Source organism: Pieris rapae, chromosome 14 (assembly GCF_905147795.1).
Source record: "Pieris rapae chromosome 14, ilPieRapa1.1, whole genome shotgun sequence".
In the NCBI taxonomy this organism is placed as follows: Eukaryota; Metazoa; Arthropoda; class Insecta; order Lepidoptera; family Pieridae; genus Pieris; species Pieris rapae.
The window spans coordinates 4,696,674-4,717,966 of NC_059522.1; the positions used below are offsets into that span (position 1 = coordinate 4,696,674).

Below are 21,293 nucleotides of genomic sequence, written 5' to 3' on the forward strand. Positions count from 1 at the left end.
ATATAAATATAGATGATAGATATATAAAAAACATGACGATGATTTGATAATAGCTTCTAAAGTATTTTAACCAGTTTGTTCGCTTCTACGAACTATGCCCCCAGCAATCATTCAAGCAATTAACAAAATTACATGTTATCTACAATATAAAAATGAATCGCAAAGTGTTTTTTTGTCTTTAGGTTCTCACTGTCCCTTTAGATTATTTTCCAATCAGGTTTGAACCCTAAGTTCGCCTTGAAGCCCTCTAGCAGACATCCCAGTCAGGGTTCTAAATGGGTCAAATTCTCATTGATGTCTGACTTTTGTCAGATAAATTTCACATTTATCAAAATTTATAGTTAGACCTGTTGAATTAAAATCTAATAGAATCTAAGATCAGAAAGTAAAACATGATCATCAAGATACTAGACGTTATTATTTTATTTTAAATCTTGTATACAAAAATGTTAACACTAATAAATAGACATCCCAAACTCCTGGTTGATAACTAACTTCTGAAGACAGTTACTCAACTACTAGTTACGTAACTCTTGTATGTAATTTTCATGGCTCTAACTAACACTGTAAAATATCTTAATATATATATTTCTTGTGTGCGTGTGTATGTGACTGAACTCCTCCTAAACGACTGGACCGATTTAGACGAAATTTTTTGTGTGTGTTCAAGGGGATCTGGGAATGGTTTAGATTCACAATTTTGTCCGCTGGACAATGTTTTTTTAATTAATTTTCAATTTATTAGTTGTTGTTGATTTTGGAATGTTTTACATTGGATCCGACAGACGGCGCTACCATCGCAGTGTCAAATTTTAAATAATATTCGAATTTTAATTTTAGTCTGTCCCGAAATTTAAAAAAAGTTTTGTTATCATTGTGTTATATCGTGTGTGACCATGTGCTGGATCGTTAGATATTGTCATAACATTTGAATAATAATTTTCATCAAAATGGCTTATTAAACATTGAAATTTTGAAATTAAAGACGTGTAGACAGGACAACGTCTGTCGGATCCGCTAGTAGTTATATATTTTTGTAATAATTTCGGAAGCCTTTTTCGAAATATTAGGCGCAATTGAAAATAGATTTAGACTCGTTGGAACGTTACTATTATTGTGGAGTAAAAGCAAAAAGCTATAAGCAAAACTCAGTAGGTTTTCCCATCAGTCTGTACTGTTTCCAGATATGCAAAGTGTACCTAATATGTGATTCCAATGGATAGGCGATGGAGATCTAGGTATCCCATTGTGTTCGTTTCTTAACTAGATTTTATTTTTAAATTCGGAAATATAGTTTGATGTTTGATGTGTCGCATGCCTATCAGTGTTATTAAAGGAGAGTTGTAATTTTTGAAATAGGCCACATGTCAAGCTATCCATATAAAAATATCAAATAAATACACTTAAAATAGGACAATAAAAATCTACTTGACAAAAATAATTATACAAAAAAACTATGAAAAACGCAAACCAAAAAGATCAAATGGGAACATAAGGCATAAGCAGTATTATATATTTGATAACAATATAATTATGTGTGCGCAGAGACGCAAACGCACTGTCTTTTCCTGTTAGAACGAGACATCAATAAAATTAACTCGGATCTCCTGTAGATAAGAAAAAGACAAGTGAATATTGTCAGTGATTCATATTGACCTCTCCGGTGCGGACGCAATGTGAGTACAAGTTAGGAATATAATTAACACTTGATTCAAATATATCATAGTACGAACATAAATCATCATCCTTTTGACTGGACTTTTATTGTAAAAATTCCTATATATACACGAATCATTTTGGGTCCATGATTAATAAAATCCAGTTTTAGATCTGCCGGTTTTTGTGTTCATTCAAATTTAACATTGTTAGAAATCGTCAGCGAATCATTGGATTCAGTTTGTAAAGGATTGATATGCGTTCATACATAAATATCCTTGAGCTGTTTCCGGGTTATCTTACGCCTTGAATATATTATTTGAATTTAAATATTAAGGTAACAAATAATGTTTAACTTAAGTAAAATGTTTAAAAAATACAGACAGCAGGCGTTACTACATAATAAGGTTTTTAATAAAACTAGGAAAGGTTGCACCATAATTATTATATTTACCATATTATTGATTACTTATCTTAAGTATGTTCCGGCTTCGATCATTGTTTTAACATATTAGCGCATGATCCTGTGCTCTTGGACTATTCCTTAAATTATTAATGGAATATTCATATATATAATCTATGCATTTTATACCGTTCTAAGCATTGATATGGTTTAATATGAGTTTTTTATATATTCGACATAGTTAATAAACAGTTTGTTTGAAAAATACATATTTTTCATAGTAGAAGTAGTTTTACTTTTAATCTCTTTGAGTCAATGTTTACTCATGCATACATTATACAACCATACATTTAGAAAAGCTTAGACTTGCAAAGTTTTGGTTGTTTTATATAAATTTTAAAAGTAGTTTAAAGATTTTTATCGCAATGTTACACGGCTCGTAAATTGGTTTATGATAACCTTAAAAACGTAAGATGACATCAGTAAACAAAAAATGTGATTAAGTGACTGTATCAAAGAATGAACTTATAAAATTTAATTTTACAATGTGTTTTACGTGGTAGAATGTTCATTAATTATTTATATATTTGGAACATAGAGTTAACTGCTCTAGTTGAAAGAAAAAAAAAATAAATGAAAAATTATTCACTCACGTTACGCGTTACTGAAAAAAAATTTGTAATAAAATATTTCCATTTAATTTACCCTTCCCGATTCATCTGTTGATATTCTTTATTCTCCGTTTTAAAGTACTTATACAATAGTACGTACGTATATTTGTTAACCAACATTCATTCTAATACTTATGTTAAATTATAGACGACGACTACAAACTCTAACACGGCAGTTATTATTTTTTATTCATAATAACCTTCTATTGGCATAATTTTAATGTTTTGATTTATGATATATCTATTTTGCAAAGTGTCAACACATGAAAACATAAACTTTAGCGTATGTTTTGGTGAACATTTTCGAAATGGCTTATGGTATTAAAAACAATCATACATATACAAAGGGATAGAATAGGTACCTCTTAGACCTAATAGGTATTTTTTAAGCTTAGTATAATTATAGACACGACAGATAACGTGGATGAGTTGATAAGAGATTATTATCATTAAGTTATCAATCAATACAATCCTTTACACTTAAAAAGGTACACTATACTACAATTTACTCGTTATAACTTATATATTTATGAATAAAACAAATTTCAGATGTGGGCGCTAACATTTATTCTCATTGCACTAAGTGTAACGTGCAATGGCTATAAGATTCTTGTTTCGTTCCCGATGCCATCCAGAAGTCATTCTATACTCGGTGATGGTATTGTAAATGCATTAGCAAAAGCAAATCATCAGGTAAATTATTAAGTATATGATACACATAGCTTGCTGTTGAAGGAGGAAACTCGACTAACAAACTACGAGATGTACACACACGGGACGGATAAATGTATGGAAGCACATTCCCTGAATGCTCATGGTTTCAGTAACTGAGCCAGAACGTCTTGATGAAAGATAAAGGATATATAAAGAAATTATCAATGGGTTTCGTATTGTGGTGGTGTCTGTCACTGGACTAGAGATGCCGGTAACCTGCAAAACTAATAATACTTCATGAGATGGGACTTTACTATATCTAACTTACAAAATTATATAATTATTCCGATATTTTATTTTGTATATATCGATTCAGAATTGTGAACCTATAATTTATTTACGTGTCGTTCTATTGGAATCATTAATCTGTAATTCAATACTCATTTGTTTATTGATATTGCAGACATCGCAATATTGTTAGATTGTTTATTTCAAAAGAATCATTTTGGCAATATAAAAAATGTTTTTGTTCCACTGATATATTTTATATCTTACTCTGTTTTCAGGTTACTTATATAACACCATTCCCTAAAAATAAGCCTTTATCCAATATAAGAGAGATCGATATCAGTGACAATCAACACATATTTAAAGGTTAGTTAAATTTGATATTAATATTAAGAATGCGAAAAATATGATGTGCTTGTTGTGAGTTATAAAAATATTTTTTTTATTACAGATGACGTGAGCAATATACAAGCAATAATGGATAAAAAAACGGATGTCCAAAATGTAACTAGCTTCGTGACTACAATGGCGGAAGTGAATTCAAAGGCTATTGAACATCCAAACGTACAAAAATTCCTCAACGATCCAAAGGAGGAATTCGATGTTATTATTATAGAATGGTTATTTTATGAGCTACTTGCTGGGTTAGCATCATTATCGTTCTAATTTATATTTAATTATAAGTTCTCGTGCTGTGTTGGCCTAGTTTCTTCAGCGTGTGACTCTTATCCTTGAGATCGTAGGTTTGATCCTCGGTTGTGCACCAATGGATTTCCTGTCTTAAGGTTAAGCATTTAACATTCACTCGAACGATTAAGGAAAACATCGTGAGGAAACTCGCTTGCCCTAGAATCGAAAAGTTGTCGCTGGTGCCAAGCATAGGAGGCCCATTAGATTGAAAAAAGATCATGAAACATATACTGGAATCCGAGCCTAAAACCTAAAAAGGGTTGTAGCGTTCTATCACTTTTAGCATAAATTATATTAGAAATTGGAAATAAGCAAGAAACAAATATTATAAGTAAACAGCTCAAATTAAAATCGAAAATTTACATAGGTTATGTACTTAGGTAGGAACTTAAAAAATTAACACAATGCCAGAGCAAATTAAACAAATATGTCTATCTTATCTATTCGCTCAAGTCAGGAATCATTGTATATATTTGAATTTACATATCAGAACTATTTGATTATGACTTTCTGACATATTTTTTTTAAATTAGTATTAATTTTATCGGAATAGACAAAGATAATATATAAAACACTCGTTAGATTACATTTTAAATTAATTTTATGGAATTTCAAAAACTACTAATTTTAAATTAATGTTCTATATATTAATAGCTTTTAAGTACCAAATTCTTAAATTATAATTCCTAATAAAAATATACATGTGCTGCATATGTGTAACATTAGTAAAATTATGTTTCCAGACTCTCCGCAGTTTTTAACTGTCCATTCATCTGGTTATCGCCAACAGATCCGCATTCAAAAGTTTTGAAATTGGTTGATGAAATCGCTAACCCGGCCTACAATCCCGACGTGATTTCTTCCAACTACCCACCATTTTCATTTACTCAGCGAGTAAAGGAGTTAGCTTTCATGTTTGGCGGATTGGGGCTGGAATATTTGTAAGTACAATTTTGTTTTCGATTAAAGCTAAAATACATATTTTTTTTATAATTAATCATCTTTTCAATGAATAACCGAGAAATTTACCATATTTTACGTACCTGTAAAACCTTTAATCACCTACTATATAAATTTGAGAAGTAAAAGAAAACCATCTTCAGCGTTGTAACAAACCTTAGACGAAATGACGTTTGTTGAGATATCTCTTGCATGCAATAATTTGTATTCCTTATAACCAACAAATGAGTTACTTCTTTAGACCACGATCATGTTTTAAGCCAGAATTTATTATGTTCGCCATTCGTTTATTAATTTAATCCGTATTAAATGGTTATTGCAGCACCTTAAATCCGATACAGTTTAAAGCTTATGAAGAACTCTTAGTACCAATTATAAAAAAACGGGGCAATAAAGTCCCACTATTTGAAGATGTGTTGTATAATGGATCACTGATTTTGAGTAACTCTCATTATTCAGTGGGGAGATCTGTTAGGTTGCCACAAAATGTTATTCCAATTGGAGGATATCATATCAGTCGTGAAGTCAAACCGCTACCAGATGTAAGTATTCATGTTACCTAATTGTATCTACTGACATTACCTAACGAACTGTGATAGATATTACAGTACATTAAGACATTACTATTTCTTATAAGTATAAAAATTTGGATTTACTTCACAGAATTTGAAAAAACTTTTAGATAATGCGAAAAATGGATTAATATACTTCAGTATGGGGAGTAACTTGAAGAGTAGGCTATTGCCAGAGGAGGTAAAACAAAGCCTACTGAAGATGTTTGGCAGCTTAAAGTATACAGTTTTATGGAAATTTGAGGAAAACCTTCCTGGAACTCCAAGTAACGTGCACATCGTACAATGGGCTCCGCAACCGAGTATTTTAGGTGAGATAAATAAAATATTCACTATATAGTCTATATTTTAGAATTCATTGTAAATTTTTTTGTAACATATATAGTATATCGTACCGAATCTACTACAACGAACTAATACATTTCCAAATTGTCCGACATACGGCTTGTCAGTCTATCTCATTTTTTTTATTACGCATGTTAGTTTACTAACAATACTGTTAATATATGGCACAGAATATACGGCATATTTTACTGGTAAACAAGTGCTAGACAGTATGTGAGACCCAAAGAAATCTTGCGCCACTAGATGGATATATTTACATGATCGGCGAATTTCATATTTAAGCTATGTTAAATTATTAAAGAATACTAATATTAATTAGAATGTTTTTGTTGCTATACTACTAAATAATGCTTTTGGTACATACAGGTATAGATTATCTACTTCAGGTGATCAGATTTTATTACCTTAGAACCCGAAACAATTGAATATTTCTTCAAATTGAAAGGCGGTAATGTGACCAAAAGATAGCTATTTTTCTAGATACTTATAAAAGTTATATTTTCAGCTCATCCAAACTGCATTCTCTTTATTACTCATGGTGGTCTTCTGTCAACAACTGAGACAATTCACTTTGGAAAACCCATCGTAGCAATTCCAGTTTTTGCAGATCAATTTAACAATGCGAATAATGCAGTTAGAAAAGGATTTGGCATAAAAGTAGATTTGTCTTACACTATGGCTGATAATTTAAAAGTTGCAATAGAAAGCGTTCTTCAGAACCCTAAGTAAGTATATAGCTATTGAAGATGATATCGTTTTTTACAGTAGTATCTAACAATACTGGAATTCGGCTTGAAAGAGACCGACTGAGGCCTAAGGTTCAAAACCTCTCTTTCGCCTATATTACACCTACCCAGTACTTATCCGGAGCTGGATATACTCGTGGGCTGATCAATTTTTAAGTGCCTTTCTCGTACCGAATCCATTGTTTTGCTGGTATTTTCTCTCTGCTAAACAAAAATGTCTGATATTTTGATTTTAAGATAAAATATATATAAGTATATTTTTATTTATTTTTATAAATAAATATTATATTTATTTATAGCATTTACTATAATTACTATACATTTTAGATAAACGTGTTTATAACATACTATACATTTTAGATAAACGTGTTTATAACATAACATATATATAACATAGTATATATAGTGTTATGTATAATGCGGTAAACTTGAAGCAAAATGAAAATAAAAAAATGCGCGAAAAACATAGTGCGAAGTGACAATTCGAATTTGTTTTGTTCAAGGTTCTAAAATGTGATTAGACTTATATATATATAATACAAGATATATTGTAATGATGTTTATAAAAGACATTTTTTTTAGATATGCAGCGAAAGCCAAAGAGCTGTCAATGATTTATCATGACAGACCGGTTACACCAGACAAGGAAATGGTACACTGGGTCGAACACGTTGTGAGAACTCGTGGTGCCCCTCATTTGAGATCACCAGCATTGGACCTAGCTTGGTATCAAAAATTATATTTAGACCTTGTTGCTCTTCTAATAGTACTTAAGGTGTTGCTGTATTATATTTGTAAAAAAATTGTTGGTCTTTTTAAGAAAGACAAAACTAAAGTTAGTAAGAAGAAGAGACAATGATTTGGTTGTCGTTTTTTATTGAAAAATGTACTTGTTGAATTTGATTCTTTTTTTAAACCGATTCTTACTAATAATTTAAAAATTGAATCTCAATTCTTAACAAACTCATGCCACGTTTGCAATACACGCATGCATTTTAATGTAAAATTTACTTACTCTTGTTAATAAGTACACATTAGAATCCTTTAAGTTTTTTTTTACCCTTAATGCAACGAAGTATTAATAAAAAAGTATTGAACGTTACTGTACCTCGTATGTCAAAGAACCATTTATTGTTTTATTCTTATGCCAAGATCTATAGAGTGCACTTAGACTTAGCTCAAACTTTACGTACGACAAACTAAACATAAACTTTGATTTAGTATTTATAGACATTTTAACGGTGAGAAGCTAAGCACAAGCTAGGTCAGAAAATGACAAAATAATGTCTCTTGGGTCATTTTTAACTGGTGAACTAATGAAGTAATTTTATGTCTAATAAATAAGTCCTTTTTACCATCCAAAACTTTGGAAAATCACAATAATATTTTAACGAACATTGATAAAATAAAACATTTTTTTCGCTTCCTGTAATGTTTGGATATAAGAGGTTATCATTCTACAGCGACGTTAAGTCTTTAGTTGTAAAACTTCAATCAAATTGAAATAAAAAATATTTTTTAATAAATGTGTATTTAATTGATCTTCTTGATATCGAGTGATTTCTTAAATAAGTTACTCAGTAATGTCCGCACAAGGTATCCGATAGTACTAAATACGACTATTATAACAGCAAAGAAGTCGAGATAGTACTTCTGGTATAGGGGGATGCCGAGTGCGGGAGAACGTAAATAGGACGCACCCTGTGACGTCACCACTTCCTCTATCCAGTGAACCAATTCTACGCCAGGGTCTGCCGTGCGAGAGTGGTAGATACGCGACATTTCTTTAGCGCGCTCACGATATCTGAAATTCAAAGAATTAAAAATTAATAAATAAGACACATCAATTTATTCATACTATCGATTAATTTTTTCTTTTGATTTTAAATAAAATGTATACTTTATAATGATCTCTCTTGCCACAATTGGTCCGAGATCGTATTGAATCCCTTATAATCGACAATCCCATTGCAAGCAGTTATTAATGTCTCTCTTTAGTTTATTGTATGCAATTAGGTTACATAATACAGTTGAAATAAATAAAACCAGGACTTACTTAGGATTTTCGATTATTTCCTTAATATAATGAAGTAACGTTTCAATTGGTTGTTCTCCTATATCAAATCGTTTCGCATAACCATTTTTAACCGCTCTATTGACATTTGTGAATTGATCTCCAAACATTGGAATACCAATCAGAGGTAATCCTATACTAAGAATTTCATAGAGCGATAATAATCCACCGTGTGTTATAAATAAAACTGTGTTTGAATGAGCTGCAAAAATATTAGATTAAATGGCTTATACGACAATTAAATTACTACGTAGAAGTAAAATTAGCAAAATTTTTTATATTGCTATGGGCAGTAACACGTCTTTTATTTTATGGTGTCAGACTAACATGTACCTTTGGAGAAAAATAATGTAATGTACAAGCATTTTAGACTGAGTAATATAGGTACATTAAGGGTCTGTTTCATAAGGTATGGATAAGTTCTAAATAAGCTCCAAATAAGCTATTTAGTACTTTTGGTAGGATAAACAGTATTGTTGCGTTTCACGACTGTCAGATAGCGCTATTTGTCATGAACTTTTATCTTCCGAATAATTTATGTCTTGCATAGCTATTTGGTACTTTATCCATACATTGTGAAAAATACCCTTAATGCACTAGATTAACAAAACTCATACAAACCTAAAGACGCGTACAGATATCGCGAGGCGTGCGTTGCTAATGGTTCGACACGCATGCCTCAAGAAAAGGGATGAAAGTATAAATGTCGTCAAAAGCAAACAGTGGACGCGGCCGCACATAATTAATAATAATAAAATGTACGTAGAAATGGTATTTCGATAAGCAATAGACTAGAAATTCTGCTCTTGCTAAGCAATATAATAAATATGTATATGATTTTGAATCTTATTCGAACATAAGGTAACGCAATTTAACTAGTTCATACCTAGTATACTCGGTTGTGGTGCCCATTGGACAACGTGAACATTCTTAGGTACATTTGTCAATTGATCTTCGTATTTCCATATAACAGTTTGTTTTAATGTACCAAAGGCATCTAATAATTCTCTCGTCTTTCCTTCTGGTAGAGCGCTGCTCCGTAACATTGTTCCTAAGCTGAAGTAAATAACTCCGTGTTTTGATGAGTCCATCAGTTTTTGCAGATTCTATAAAAATGATGAAATGATTTTTCAGTATGTGTGTATAAAAATACATTTTACGTATACATTTGAGATGTATGCTTGCAATGAAAATGATAAGTTTTATACTAATCCTTTAAGGTAAATGTCCTAAAACCAACTGTTTGTTTATTCAACAGATAACATTATAATAACAAAAATTGTAAAGCTTTGAGATAATTAATGTCTTTATACGTTTAATACACGTCTTACGCGCTAATAAGTGTTGTCTAATTCGTCGAATTTGAGTATTCGCACATTATTATACCCGGGCAGTTGACAAATGAAATATGTCTAGCAGTTTGGAGTCGATTATAGTTGTTAAAATAATGATATTATACAGGTTGGTCCAACAAGTGACGCCAAAAATTTTTTTTAGATGCCTCACACAAGGGTGTCTACGAAACTAGCCCATGCCAACAAACTAGCATGCAACATACCTAATGTTCTACTTATTTCTTTTTTTAGTTTTCGAGTTAATTTGTTTATGTGTTTTTTAATTGTTTTCTGCCAGCGAGGTTTCAAAAATTCATATATTTTTTGTTGTAGGTATTTTGCAGGTTTTTTTCTGTAGATCAGAAATGTAAAAAAAAAAATTTGACGTCACCAGTTGGACCACCCAGTATAGAATAATTAGTACAAACAAAATCAGTAATGATTATTGTTAATATTAATCGTTTGGGAATTATAACAAAAATATATGTTACCAAAATGTTTTTGCAGTTATAATTCCTAACTACATTCTTAATACGGAACGTGATAAGTGTGTACAAGTCTTTTAGTTATTAATCCAAAACATACCTTTGGCAATGGTTCAATTTTCTCCTTTATATGATATCCCCCAATATTCTTATAGGCTTGTGGTAATGAGTGAGGGTCACCTGTGGATATATGACTGTTTCCCAACATGATTGAAGCATTATATCGCACTTCGTCGAATGTTGGTAATGCTCTTCCTCGAGATTCGACAGCTGACTTAAATGACTGTTCAAACATCTTGTCTTCTATCGCTTTATAGGTCCTATAAAAGTAAGAATTTATTTTCAATGATTGCCAATGAAAAGATCTTAATATCTACCTACTAATTAGATTATTGAAGTGAAACTTCTATAGAATCGTTGTGATTTCAAACCGGATGCAACGGAAATAGCGACAGTAAAAAGAGACAGAAATATAAATTCATAAGATTTAACGTGGGAGAAAATGAGATAGCAGGCATTATACAGCCTCTCTTTACTGCCGCTTTTTCATTTTATCGAGTTTCAAACTTTTGTTGTTTTAGTTTTTGTCAAATTAAAGATTTATATTAAAATAATAAATTAAAGTTTATCTTTAAAATATACTGTTTTTAAAGAAAAGTTTAATACATTTAGATAGTGAAAATTATTTAATTTATATAGGTATGATTAATAATAAAACTTTGTTTTTGAAGGTTTCACTTCTACCACGTGTGAATTGCACATTTTTTTATATATCGTTACCGCAAATCGTTGGTAAAAGCTGAACAACAAATTCTTTCTATGATATAATAAAGCTTTTTTGATGAGTGTAATGTGAAACGAGTAATTTTGGTATTTAGATTTTAGATTTTTTTTTATCGTAGAATAGACCTACGCTCCTTTTTCTGCAAATTAATGGAAACATTAAGAGGCCATTTAACTTCGAGATATCTAGTACTTTTAAGACCTAATGGTCAATGAATGTCTTCATGGGCGGCTTTATATCTGTCTGCCTGTTTGCTACCACTTAAATAAAAAAAAATAAGAACTGAGAGAAGAAAGTTGTTTAAAAACGTTTTTGGCTCTATATACCTATTTTACGCAAATGTCGTCCTTTTACTGCCTATTGTCAACATATATTAAGATTTTAGCTTTTGTACAAAAAACAAATATAAATTATATTGACGAAAGTTAAAACTTACACTCTATCATAAAAATCCTTAAATAGAAGCCATAAATGTCTTAAGCGGTAATAGAAGGTTGTAGAAAATTCTCTATCCCAAATATATACTGAGTAAGCGGGGTTGAGTCCATCACCAATGAGAGAAAGAATTTCCGAGTGGACTTCCGTAGATGTGGACCATATGAGAGGGCAGTTGAATACCGCAGACAGTCTGAAAGGAAAAAATTGAATTTGTTACTTCGTAGCAAGTCATAGGCAGGAGTCAATTGTTAAAAATATTTCTTGATTCTCATTGTAATAAAGAAATAGGTATGCTAGAAACAATGAAAATCTGATTTCATCGATATATCTTATTCAAATTCCAACAAAATATATTAATATTATTTTATATTTTATATATAGTCTTAATATTACTATAGGACAGTCTAAACAGATTAATACCCGAAATAATTATATTTTTTTATGTAACAGGAGGCAGACGGGCAGGAGGCCCACCTTCAGCTAAGTGACACCGCTGCCCATGGACACTAGCACTGCCAGGAGGCTCGTAAGGGCCTTTTCTTCACAAGTTGAATTGGTTCGTAAATACTTCAGTGAGCTAGTTCCCGGGTAGTGGTATTGCGCGGCAGAAATTGCCTTAAGAATCGCTTAGTTGTGGAACGACGGACGTCTAGTTGATACGTATACATATACGTAAGGTATTTTGCCTTGACGTCCGAAGATGAAACTCAACTGCAGGTATTAGTTCGAACAACTCTGAACACTCTCCATGGTAATTGCGGTAGAAAATGCAAAGAGATCCCATCCCACATCTCTACGCAATGCCTAGGAGTCAAGCCTCTCGGAAAGTGACTGGTCGTCGACGATTTGAATCGCTCTTCGTTTAATAATTTTGTAATATTTAGTAATTGTAATGAGTAACTATATAACTCAAAATTAAAAGCATTCCACAAAACATGCCAACAAAATATCGATTCTTAATTTTATTTTAATGAACACAATACATAGTGATGTATCTCATAATGGAGAATATGAAATACGTTATATAGCATAAGTTTCTTATTACATCAGGCGAAATTTATTTAAAATTTTAGGACAACCTGTGCAATCTTATACGAGTAAAGTAATGATACATCTTTGTATAAATAAATTAAGTAGGGCTCTTGCATGTTTGAAACAGATGTACAAACATGCATCATTTAAATTTGAGAACAGTCTGACTACGTGCAAATATTTCTAACAGTCAAAACTTTAATGGAGACATAAAATATAATATTATCATATTGACGTACTAATACTAAACGGAAATATCTTGAACTTTTTTCTAAGGCCTCAATAGTCAAATTGTTTGAATGTTATAGTATTCATATAGTAATGGTTGTGTGTATTATAGAGATTTTATATGGAAAGCTTCATTTCTCCAGCTTTAAATAAAACACGAAACGACGTTCTTCCAAGACACATTTTTTTACTTTTGTAATAATTTAATTCGTTCAATATCGCCACGCTGTAGGGCGACCAGTGCTGGGGTCGTCGCTAATGGAAGATCTTCCTCGCTTGAACCCAAAGCGCAACGTAGCATATGGAGGAGCATCAACCCCTAATACTAGCCGCTAATGTCTTCTTAAGTCTTGATTAACCAGCTCCGTAGTCAAATTTTATTATAGCGCGAATTTCAATTTTGTAATAAGAACACGTTTCGATAGGACGCAAATGGCTTTTTTTCGTTAAGAAACAAAAGAGAATTGATTGCTTTTTTATGGTTATTATTTAAAACCAAACAACTTGTATGATTAAACGTTGTTATATTTTTATTTAAGTTTTTTCCGGTATGCTTATTCAAACAATCCTTATAAAACGAAATACAAGGAGTCTCTTGAAACCAGTTTCATGTCCACAGTATTTAAGAACTTGTTTTTAATCTCGTCGAGTCTTACACTTCCGTATATTATTATATATCGAAAGGTTGATAAAAACCTGCATGGCATACAGCAAGTGAATCTTCATTGTATTTATATTAATTATTATTATGTTAAAGGTTTTTATGATAAGGGAGTAATAGCTTACGCTAGAACTCACGGTTCTGAGTCTTACAATCTCAAATCTTAATCTACAATATCGAAATGCGTATTTGAGGAAGTTATGTGAATCCTATTTCTGTCAGTGTTTATCCATATCACAAATTATTTACATGTTAAAAATACTGGACATTAAAAAGGTCTAAAAAGGCCACTAAAAAGGAAGGATTATTTTACAAAGATGACAGTGTCAATTTTAGATTATTATTGGTAATTCAATAAAAATGAAAGTCGCCACTTCTGCGACTTTCTGAATCTAACTTTTTTATTATTTTAGTAACAAAATGCAGTGGATAAAAACATATATATTTTACATATAACTTATAGTGCGAACTTGGATTCTCCGGAAATCCGTCGAATTCCAGAATCAACGATGGTCGCATAGTGCGGACTGCAGACAGTTCAAAATGGCTCTGCCAGCAACCGATCTTAAAACAATGATAGGGACAATTACGGGCCATTGTCTCCTTAATAAACATCTATTTGTCCTAGGCGCGACGGACAGCCCCATGTGCAGAGGTTGTTTCAACGCAGAGGAATCAGTCACCCATGTAGTCCTGGAATGCGAGGCTGTGGCTAAATAACGAATGAAAATCCTCGGAACAGTGAGGTCGCTCCGAGAAGCCTGTGAAGTGCCCAGGAGACTTCTGTGCTTCTGGAAGGAGCTAGGCTGGCTAAAGTAGCCAGGGCTTTACGCAAAACGGACCAAATTTGCATAGTTGCGGAAATTGAGTCCACCTACCTAATACCTAATACATATAACTTACCCGGAACCAAGTTCTGTGTACAACCATTCTACAACAACGACATCGTATTCTTCTTTAGGGTCATGCATGAAGTTTTGCATTGTTGAGGCCTGGAGGGTGCCATTTATAAAGTTACGAATCACTGATCGGATTATATACATTTCTTGAAGGTCTAATTCCTTATACATAAGCTTTTGGATGTCAAATATGTGTCCTGGAAAATTAAAAATTACATCCGTTAAATTACTTGTATTCGAAATTCAAATATTATTACGATAAAGTTTCCGTCTTGTTTGACGCAAAACTCATTTCTATCCAAACGGATGATTTAATAATATCACAACAATTATATTCGGTCCTTTAAAAATATCAAGAAAACGTGATAGTATTCTAGGGCCAAGATCAAGTGTCGGCATTTTTATACTTACCGGGAAGTAAGCCTATGTTCTCTGATATATTGACTTGTCGCACTCTTGGCGGTGGATTCTGCATTATTATAGGAGTTACATACGTCACCTGTAAACAAATTAGTTGGACATCGGCAACATTCCATTCGAAAGAATAATCCCCTATTCACTACTAACGTAAAGGTATTTAACTTGCGGATAGATAGTTTCACAGTCGATGCACCGACAGACTTAATCTAACGTAAGTAAGAAGTCGAGATGGATCTACACAGGTATTACTAAAGCTAAACATCGAAATATTAATTTCAATAAATATTCAACATCACGAACTAATATAAATGAAACTGCGTTCTGAAGATCATAAAATAGTTTTATCTCCGTAATATAAAGTATTTTTGACAACGGTTTTAATAATTATTTAAGAAAGCTCAAACATCTTTATATCCCAGATGGGTGTCTGTACTTCTAGAAGGCACTCTAAGAAACCGAGGTCAATTCAAAAAGCTTGGTGTGGGTCACAGTTACTGCAGCAGCGAATTAAGCATGACTGCCATTGTAACATATTACACGTTATATACAAGTAATGGTCTTAAACAACGAAGGTAGTTAGGGAAAAAAATGTGTATAAGTCAGCCAACGTTAAAACAGCCAAAGTGGTTGTCTGGAAGAAATCGCTCCAAAGCGATAAGGCCGCCTGTTGCTTTTCATTAAATTATGTCTAATATTTTCCTTTTATATAATGCAACGAAGTGTTAATTATATAATAAATAAATAAACGTTACAATAAAAAACTAATTCAATCCATTAAATCACATGACAAAAAGGAATAATATTAAATTTCGATTTCCCCATCGAAAACAATTAAATGCAAATTATTCTTTGCCAACTGCCAATTACTTTAAATTGATACATGTATTTTATTATACCAATTAGGCTAATATGCTTACATTTCATTTTTCATGGTATATCTAATTTTGTTTTGTGTTAAGCCAAAAAAGTACCTACAATACTAAAATATAAGTAGAGACTTTCGATTGAATAGACACCAGAAGAAATAAATTGACTGCCTAGTTCTCAATATACGCCTAAATGTTTATGCAATCAATAAATCACGTTATCAAATGCATCTTATTGTTGAACAGTATGGAAAGTTTTCATTCTGACGTATACTAAAAGATTTACCGCCACGGTGTACTGGAAACAAACTATCTTTATAATATGATGTCCAATCAACAAGATACATAATACCAACAATTTCAGTTGCAAATAAATAAAATAGTAATATAAAAATAAACAATATCTGAAACAGAGTAGAGATAATGTTGCAATAACTGGTGGCGTCGATGGCGGCCGTTAACTTTAAACAATTACCAGAAAGAATATATCTAGAATAATAAATAATATGTTATCATTATTAAGACTTTGACCTCTGCCAATGTATTTGTAATATACGAATTCTTGGTTTAAGAATAGTTTCTCTCAGAATTTGTACGTACAATAAAATGCGTTTATTGTACGTACAAATTTTGAAAGTACGTAAAAATTTTGTACGTACGTTGAATTATTTGCGTCCCTAATTGTTCATCTTATTCGATAATATCACTTGATTCTTATCACATACTTTATTGACAGTAAACACCGTGTTTATTGAAAAGATTTGCATAAAAGTAATAAAAAAACTTAAAATTTCATTACTTCTTACATTATAATAATAATAATCTATTTCAAACTTATATCTAATTGCGCTAGATATATAAACAAAATTAGTCAGGTTTATCTGACGCTGAACTAGGTGTGAACCTGTATTTCAGCATACAGCGCCTAACCCCTTAAATATATTAGACAAAAACTCTAGCATCAAGTACATGATTCGTAATTTACAATCAATTTAACAAGTAATTCTATTATGGTGTGAAGTGTTCAAGTGTTCTCCCTGTGAGTAAAGTGAGATAGTGAATGTATGTGTGTGTGGGAGAGTGTGTTAAATACATAATTACTCAAAAGAAAAACTGTTAATATATTACACATGTACATAAATAATATAATAAATAAATAAATGGCTTTCAATATTATAGTAGTTATTCATTTATCACCAAGAGTTCCTCAGTTTTATAATTGTAATTGATGCTTTGTAACCATTTAGTGACTTCCTTCTTACATAAGACTCTATTATAACAATATATATTTAATACTTTATTCACTTTATTGTTTTGTATTTATAATTTATCTTTCCTAGAAAAATGCCACACTAAGCTGTAATAGTAATGTTTTGTTTCATTTTATAGCACAAAAATGAGAAAGATGCAAAATTATTTTGACATATTTTCTTACAGAGAAAGCGTTCCAGTCCTTTAATTATGATTAATACAGCATAAACATATTTCACAGTACTATTCTTAACAAACAAACCTCATGTCCGGAATTGCTTAAATAACGAACATAGCCTTCACCTAATATGGAATGACTCTTTCCAGGAATAGGAAAAAATAACAATATTTTGAAACCATCACAAACACAAAACAAAACAAATAAAGTCACTATTTTGTACATCATTGTACGACTGATCCAAACATACTGCTTTGTATAGCTGTATGTCGGTTATTAAAAAATCGAATATAACTGAAGATTTATAGGGGTTGCCTACATTGCAAAAATCATTCCTTTTTAAGTTTTGCTTGTGTGTTTACGTTACGTAACAGTGACTCTAAGCCGAATTCAATTAGACCTATTAAATTTTTTAACTATACATAGGTAACAAAACATATATTAACTGAATGCTTTTTTTTATGAGAGGAAGCTCACCTGATGTTAAGTAATAGCGGCTCGCGAGTGTGTTGCCAGCCTTTTAAGAATTTGCACGCTCTTTTCTTAAAGGACCTTATGTCAAATTGGTTCGGAAATACTTTAGTGGGTAGCTGGTTCCACAAAGTGGTGGTGCGCGGCAAAAAATTAATTTATCAGTATTCATACGATTTTTAGTTAAATTATTTATTTATTCATCGATATAATATGAAATCAACCCCAACTACATGTTTAATACACAAGGTAGATATCGTTAGGCAATGCCAAAGGATCCTCTCGGTGTTTCTGAGGAATATGGATTTTTAGGTGAGCACTTACGGCAAGTGAGCAAAATTAACTCATGAAATAAAAATGTCAAACGGACAAGTCGCCGATCACGTGACATGAGCTTTGCGTCAGAAGGCATCTATAATATCGGAATCTTATTTCGTTTTTCTTTTAATTTGGCTATCCTGTATTTGTAATAATACAGGATGGCCAAAGCATACCATTTTCTTAGTTTAACATGTCTCAATGCAATCATACAATTATGCAGGCAAAAAGATAAATACATGGTTATTTTGGCTAATGTTACCAATCGGGACATCAATCGGTAGATCCGCCTAGAGAGGCCACGTACAATTACAATAGTATGTTATGTTAATACTTTGACCTATCGTATAAAATCATTAAATACAGAAAATAATAAATTACTGAAAACCTTATACAAAGTAAACCAGGCAGCAACATCAACATCAACCAAAGGAAATAAAATCAATGTTGGAGGAAATATTTTTGTATTGTCACTTTTACCTTTTTCTCTATAAATAATGGTTATAGCTTCAATATAATATTATTAGTGGATGATAAAAGTGTGACAAATATGTAGAGGTTTCAGTACCAGTACGCAATCTTAAGTGACATATTTATTGTTAGTATATTAATTTGTAATATACCAGGGAAATGGGTAATTGAGAGTATTATAATAATTAAAAACATTTTTTCATTTGTCATATCAAAGTGCTCAGATCAAATAATTATTAAAATTAGGTTGAAAAATTAAGAGATCTGTTATTATCTGCATCTTGCGTTTGAATCATAGCCTGAATGCATCAATCGATTATAGTTTCTTCTTGCCATTCCTCGTACGGCAAAAGAAACAATGTATCATGTACCCAAAAATATGTTGAACCCAGAAGGTGTAAAGATATCTACGTTGAGGCTAAAATCCTAATAAGGGTTACTAGCGCCACAAGTATGTAACGACAGTATAATAATAAAAATCCTTAAAATAATATCGCACTTTTATATCTCTTTGATAAAACATGGCAGGAGACGATGTTTTACGCCAACTGCCAAATAAAACACTTGAGATTTTATCTATATTGACGATATTGGAAGATAATCTAAACCATATAAATAAGAAATTTCTGTTAGCTCCTTAAAAGAATAATGGCGCGTGCTGAGTTTCTTTTAGTGGCCTGTTTATTAGCCATCGCCTCTTCTTTATCTATTAGGCATAATGAGAGTGCTATCTGGGATTTGGAAGAATATATAGAAATAAAAAAAGCGGAAATTGGTTCTCGTTATCGATTACAGTACCATGTTTCTCCACCAGTCGGGTGGATGAACGATCCCAATGGCTTCTCTTACTATAAAGGAGAATTTCATCTCTTTTATCAATATTACCCTTATGACAGTGTGTGGGGTCCTATGCATTGGGGGCATTTTTCAAGTCCAGACCTCGTTCAGTGGAATCAACTTCCTACTGCTCTAATTCCTGAAGAAGAGATGTGTTTTTCTGGAAGTGCTGTAGTCGATGGTGATACTTTAACTCTTATCTACACTGGAAGAGAGGTAATTGATGAAGAACCTTTATATAAGGAAAGTCAATTTCTTGCATTTAGTGATGACGGTGTGAACTTCCATAAATATGAGAATAATCCCGTTTTAACAAGTAAAGTTGCAGATTTCCGAGATCCAAAAGTGTGGAAATATGGAAATGATTGGTATATGGTAGTTGGTACTAAAACTTCAGATGAGTATGGAAAAGTTGAGCTTTATTCTTCTAAGGATCTTAAAAGTTGGGAGTTTTTGTCCGTGATTGGAGAATCTACTGGTGAAATGGGTTATATGTGGGAGTGCCCCGATTTCTTCAATTTAGATGGAAAATTCATATTGCTCATGTCTCCTCAGGGAATCCAGCCACAGGGAGACCGTTATAAGAATACTTACCAGACAGGCTACATAATAGGAAGTTTTAATTACGATACATTCGAATTTATTCCTGAGGTAGAATTCCAAGAAATCGATTTTGGTCATGATTTTTACGCCAGTCAAACGACAGAGCATAATAGTAAACGTTATTTAGTAGCGTGGTTTAGTATGTGGGATGTGGAACACCCAGAAGATATTGATGGATGGGCTGGAGCAATGACAATTATCAGGGAATTGAATTTAGTTGGAGATCGAATAACTGTAAAACCTATAGAGGAAATGTTGACACTACGACAAGAATCTATTAAAACGGGCGAATTTGCTAGCGATGAAGTACTAACTTTACCAAAGGCATCAGAATTGATTATTACAGGAGACTTAAATGAAAAAATTGAGTTGTTAATCGAAGGAACTGAAGGAGGAGGCAAGGTCTGGCTACGTTGGGACCCTGTAGTTGGTAAAGTTGTTGTAGATAGAGGCTCTGAAGATATAAGACAAGTAGAGTGGTTACCGATAGGAGAACAAATTTGGAGAGTATTTTTGGACACCAGTAGTTTGGAGCTATTCTGTGGCGAGGGAGAGGTCGTTTTTAGTAGCAGAGTGTATGCAGATGGTGAATGGAAAATATCAAATTTAAGTCCGCAATCTTTATTAGTAGACGCTTATAGTTTAGCTAGAAGTGTGTCTGTTTAAGTCAATTATGATCTCAATTTCGATTAATAAAATGCAAATGTAAGAATAGTCATGTTGTGGCTACTTAAAATTATACATTATTGTTTTAATCTCAGATCAAATAGTCATAAAATGTTTTATCTTCGTTCATAATTTTCATAATAAGTGAACATTCCATAGTATGTCTAACTATGTCGTTTATACTGAATTAGTTCGTAGAAAAATTGTATTGCAAACTTTTTTCTATCAACATAATACCAAATTAAATTTGGCATAAAATTATCTACGCTTCTTTGTGTAATCTAAATTATCA

General features: G+C 31.9%; 3 protein-coding genes across 3 annotated transcripts; 2 read left to right on the forward strand and 1 right to left on the reverse strand.

Moving 5' to 3' along the window:
- Window positions 1-1,562: 1,562 nt before the first annotated feature.
- Window positions 1,563-8,511, forward strand: LOC123689737 (UDP-glucosyltransferase 2-like). The gene is made up of 9 exons (XM_045631130.1): window positions 1,563-1,676; window positions 3,280-3,423; window positions 3,951-4,038; window positions 4,124-4,316; window positions 5,106-5,303; window positions 5,645-5,864; window positions 5,986-6,205; window positions 6,745-6,964; window positions 7,568-8,511. The coding sequence occupies exons 2-9, from the start codon at window positions 3,280-3,282 to the stop codon at window positions 7,842-7,844; spliced, it is 1,560 nt and encodes a 519-aa protein (XP_045487086.1). The 5' UTR covers window positions 1,563-1,676; the 3' UTR covers window positions 7,845-8,511.
- A 7-nt stretch (window positions 8,512-8,518) lies between these two features.
- Window positions 8,519-17,893, reverse strand: LOC111000255 (UDP-glucosyltransferase 2). Its single transcript, XM_022269636.2, has 8 exons — window positions 17,720-17,893; window positions 15,332-15,419; window positions 14,925-15,117; window positions 12,099-12,290; window positions 10,979-11,198; window positions 9,946-10,165; window positions 9,042-9,261; window positions 8,519-8,789 (listed from the first exon to the last, which is right to left on the reverse strand). The coding sequence occupies exons 1-8, from the start codon at window positions 17,861-17,863 to the stop codon at window positions 8,519-8,521; spliced, it is 1,548 nt and encodes a 515-aa protein (XP_022125328.2). The 5' UTR covers window positions 17,864-17,893.
- A 1,626-nt stretch (window positions 17,894-19,519) lies between these two features.
- On the forward strand, window positions 19,520-21,076 carry LOC111000242 (sucrose-6-phosphate hydrolase). The gene has a single exon (XM_022269619.2). The coding sequence runs from the start codon at window positions 19,544-19,546 to the stop codon at window positions 20,999-21,001; it is 1,458 nt and encodes a 485-aa protein (XP_022125311.2). The 5' UTR covers window positions 19,520-19,543; the 3' UTR covers window positions 21,002-21,076.
- Window positions 21,077-21,293: the final 217 nt, after the last annotated feature.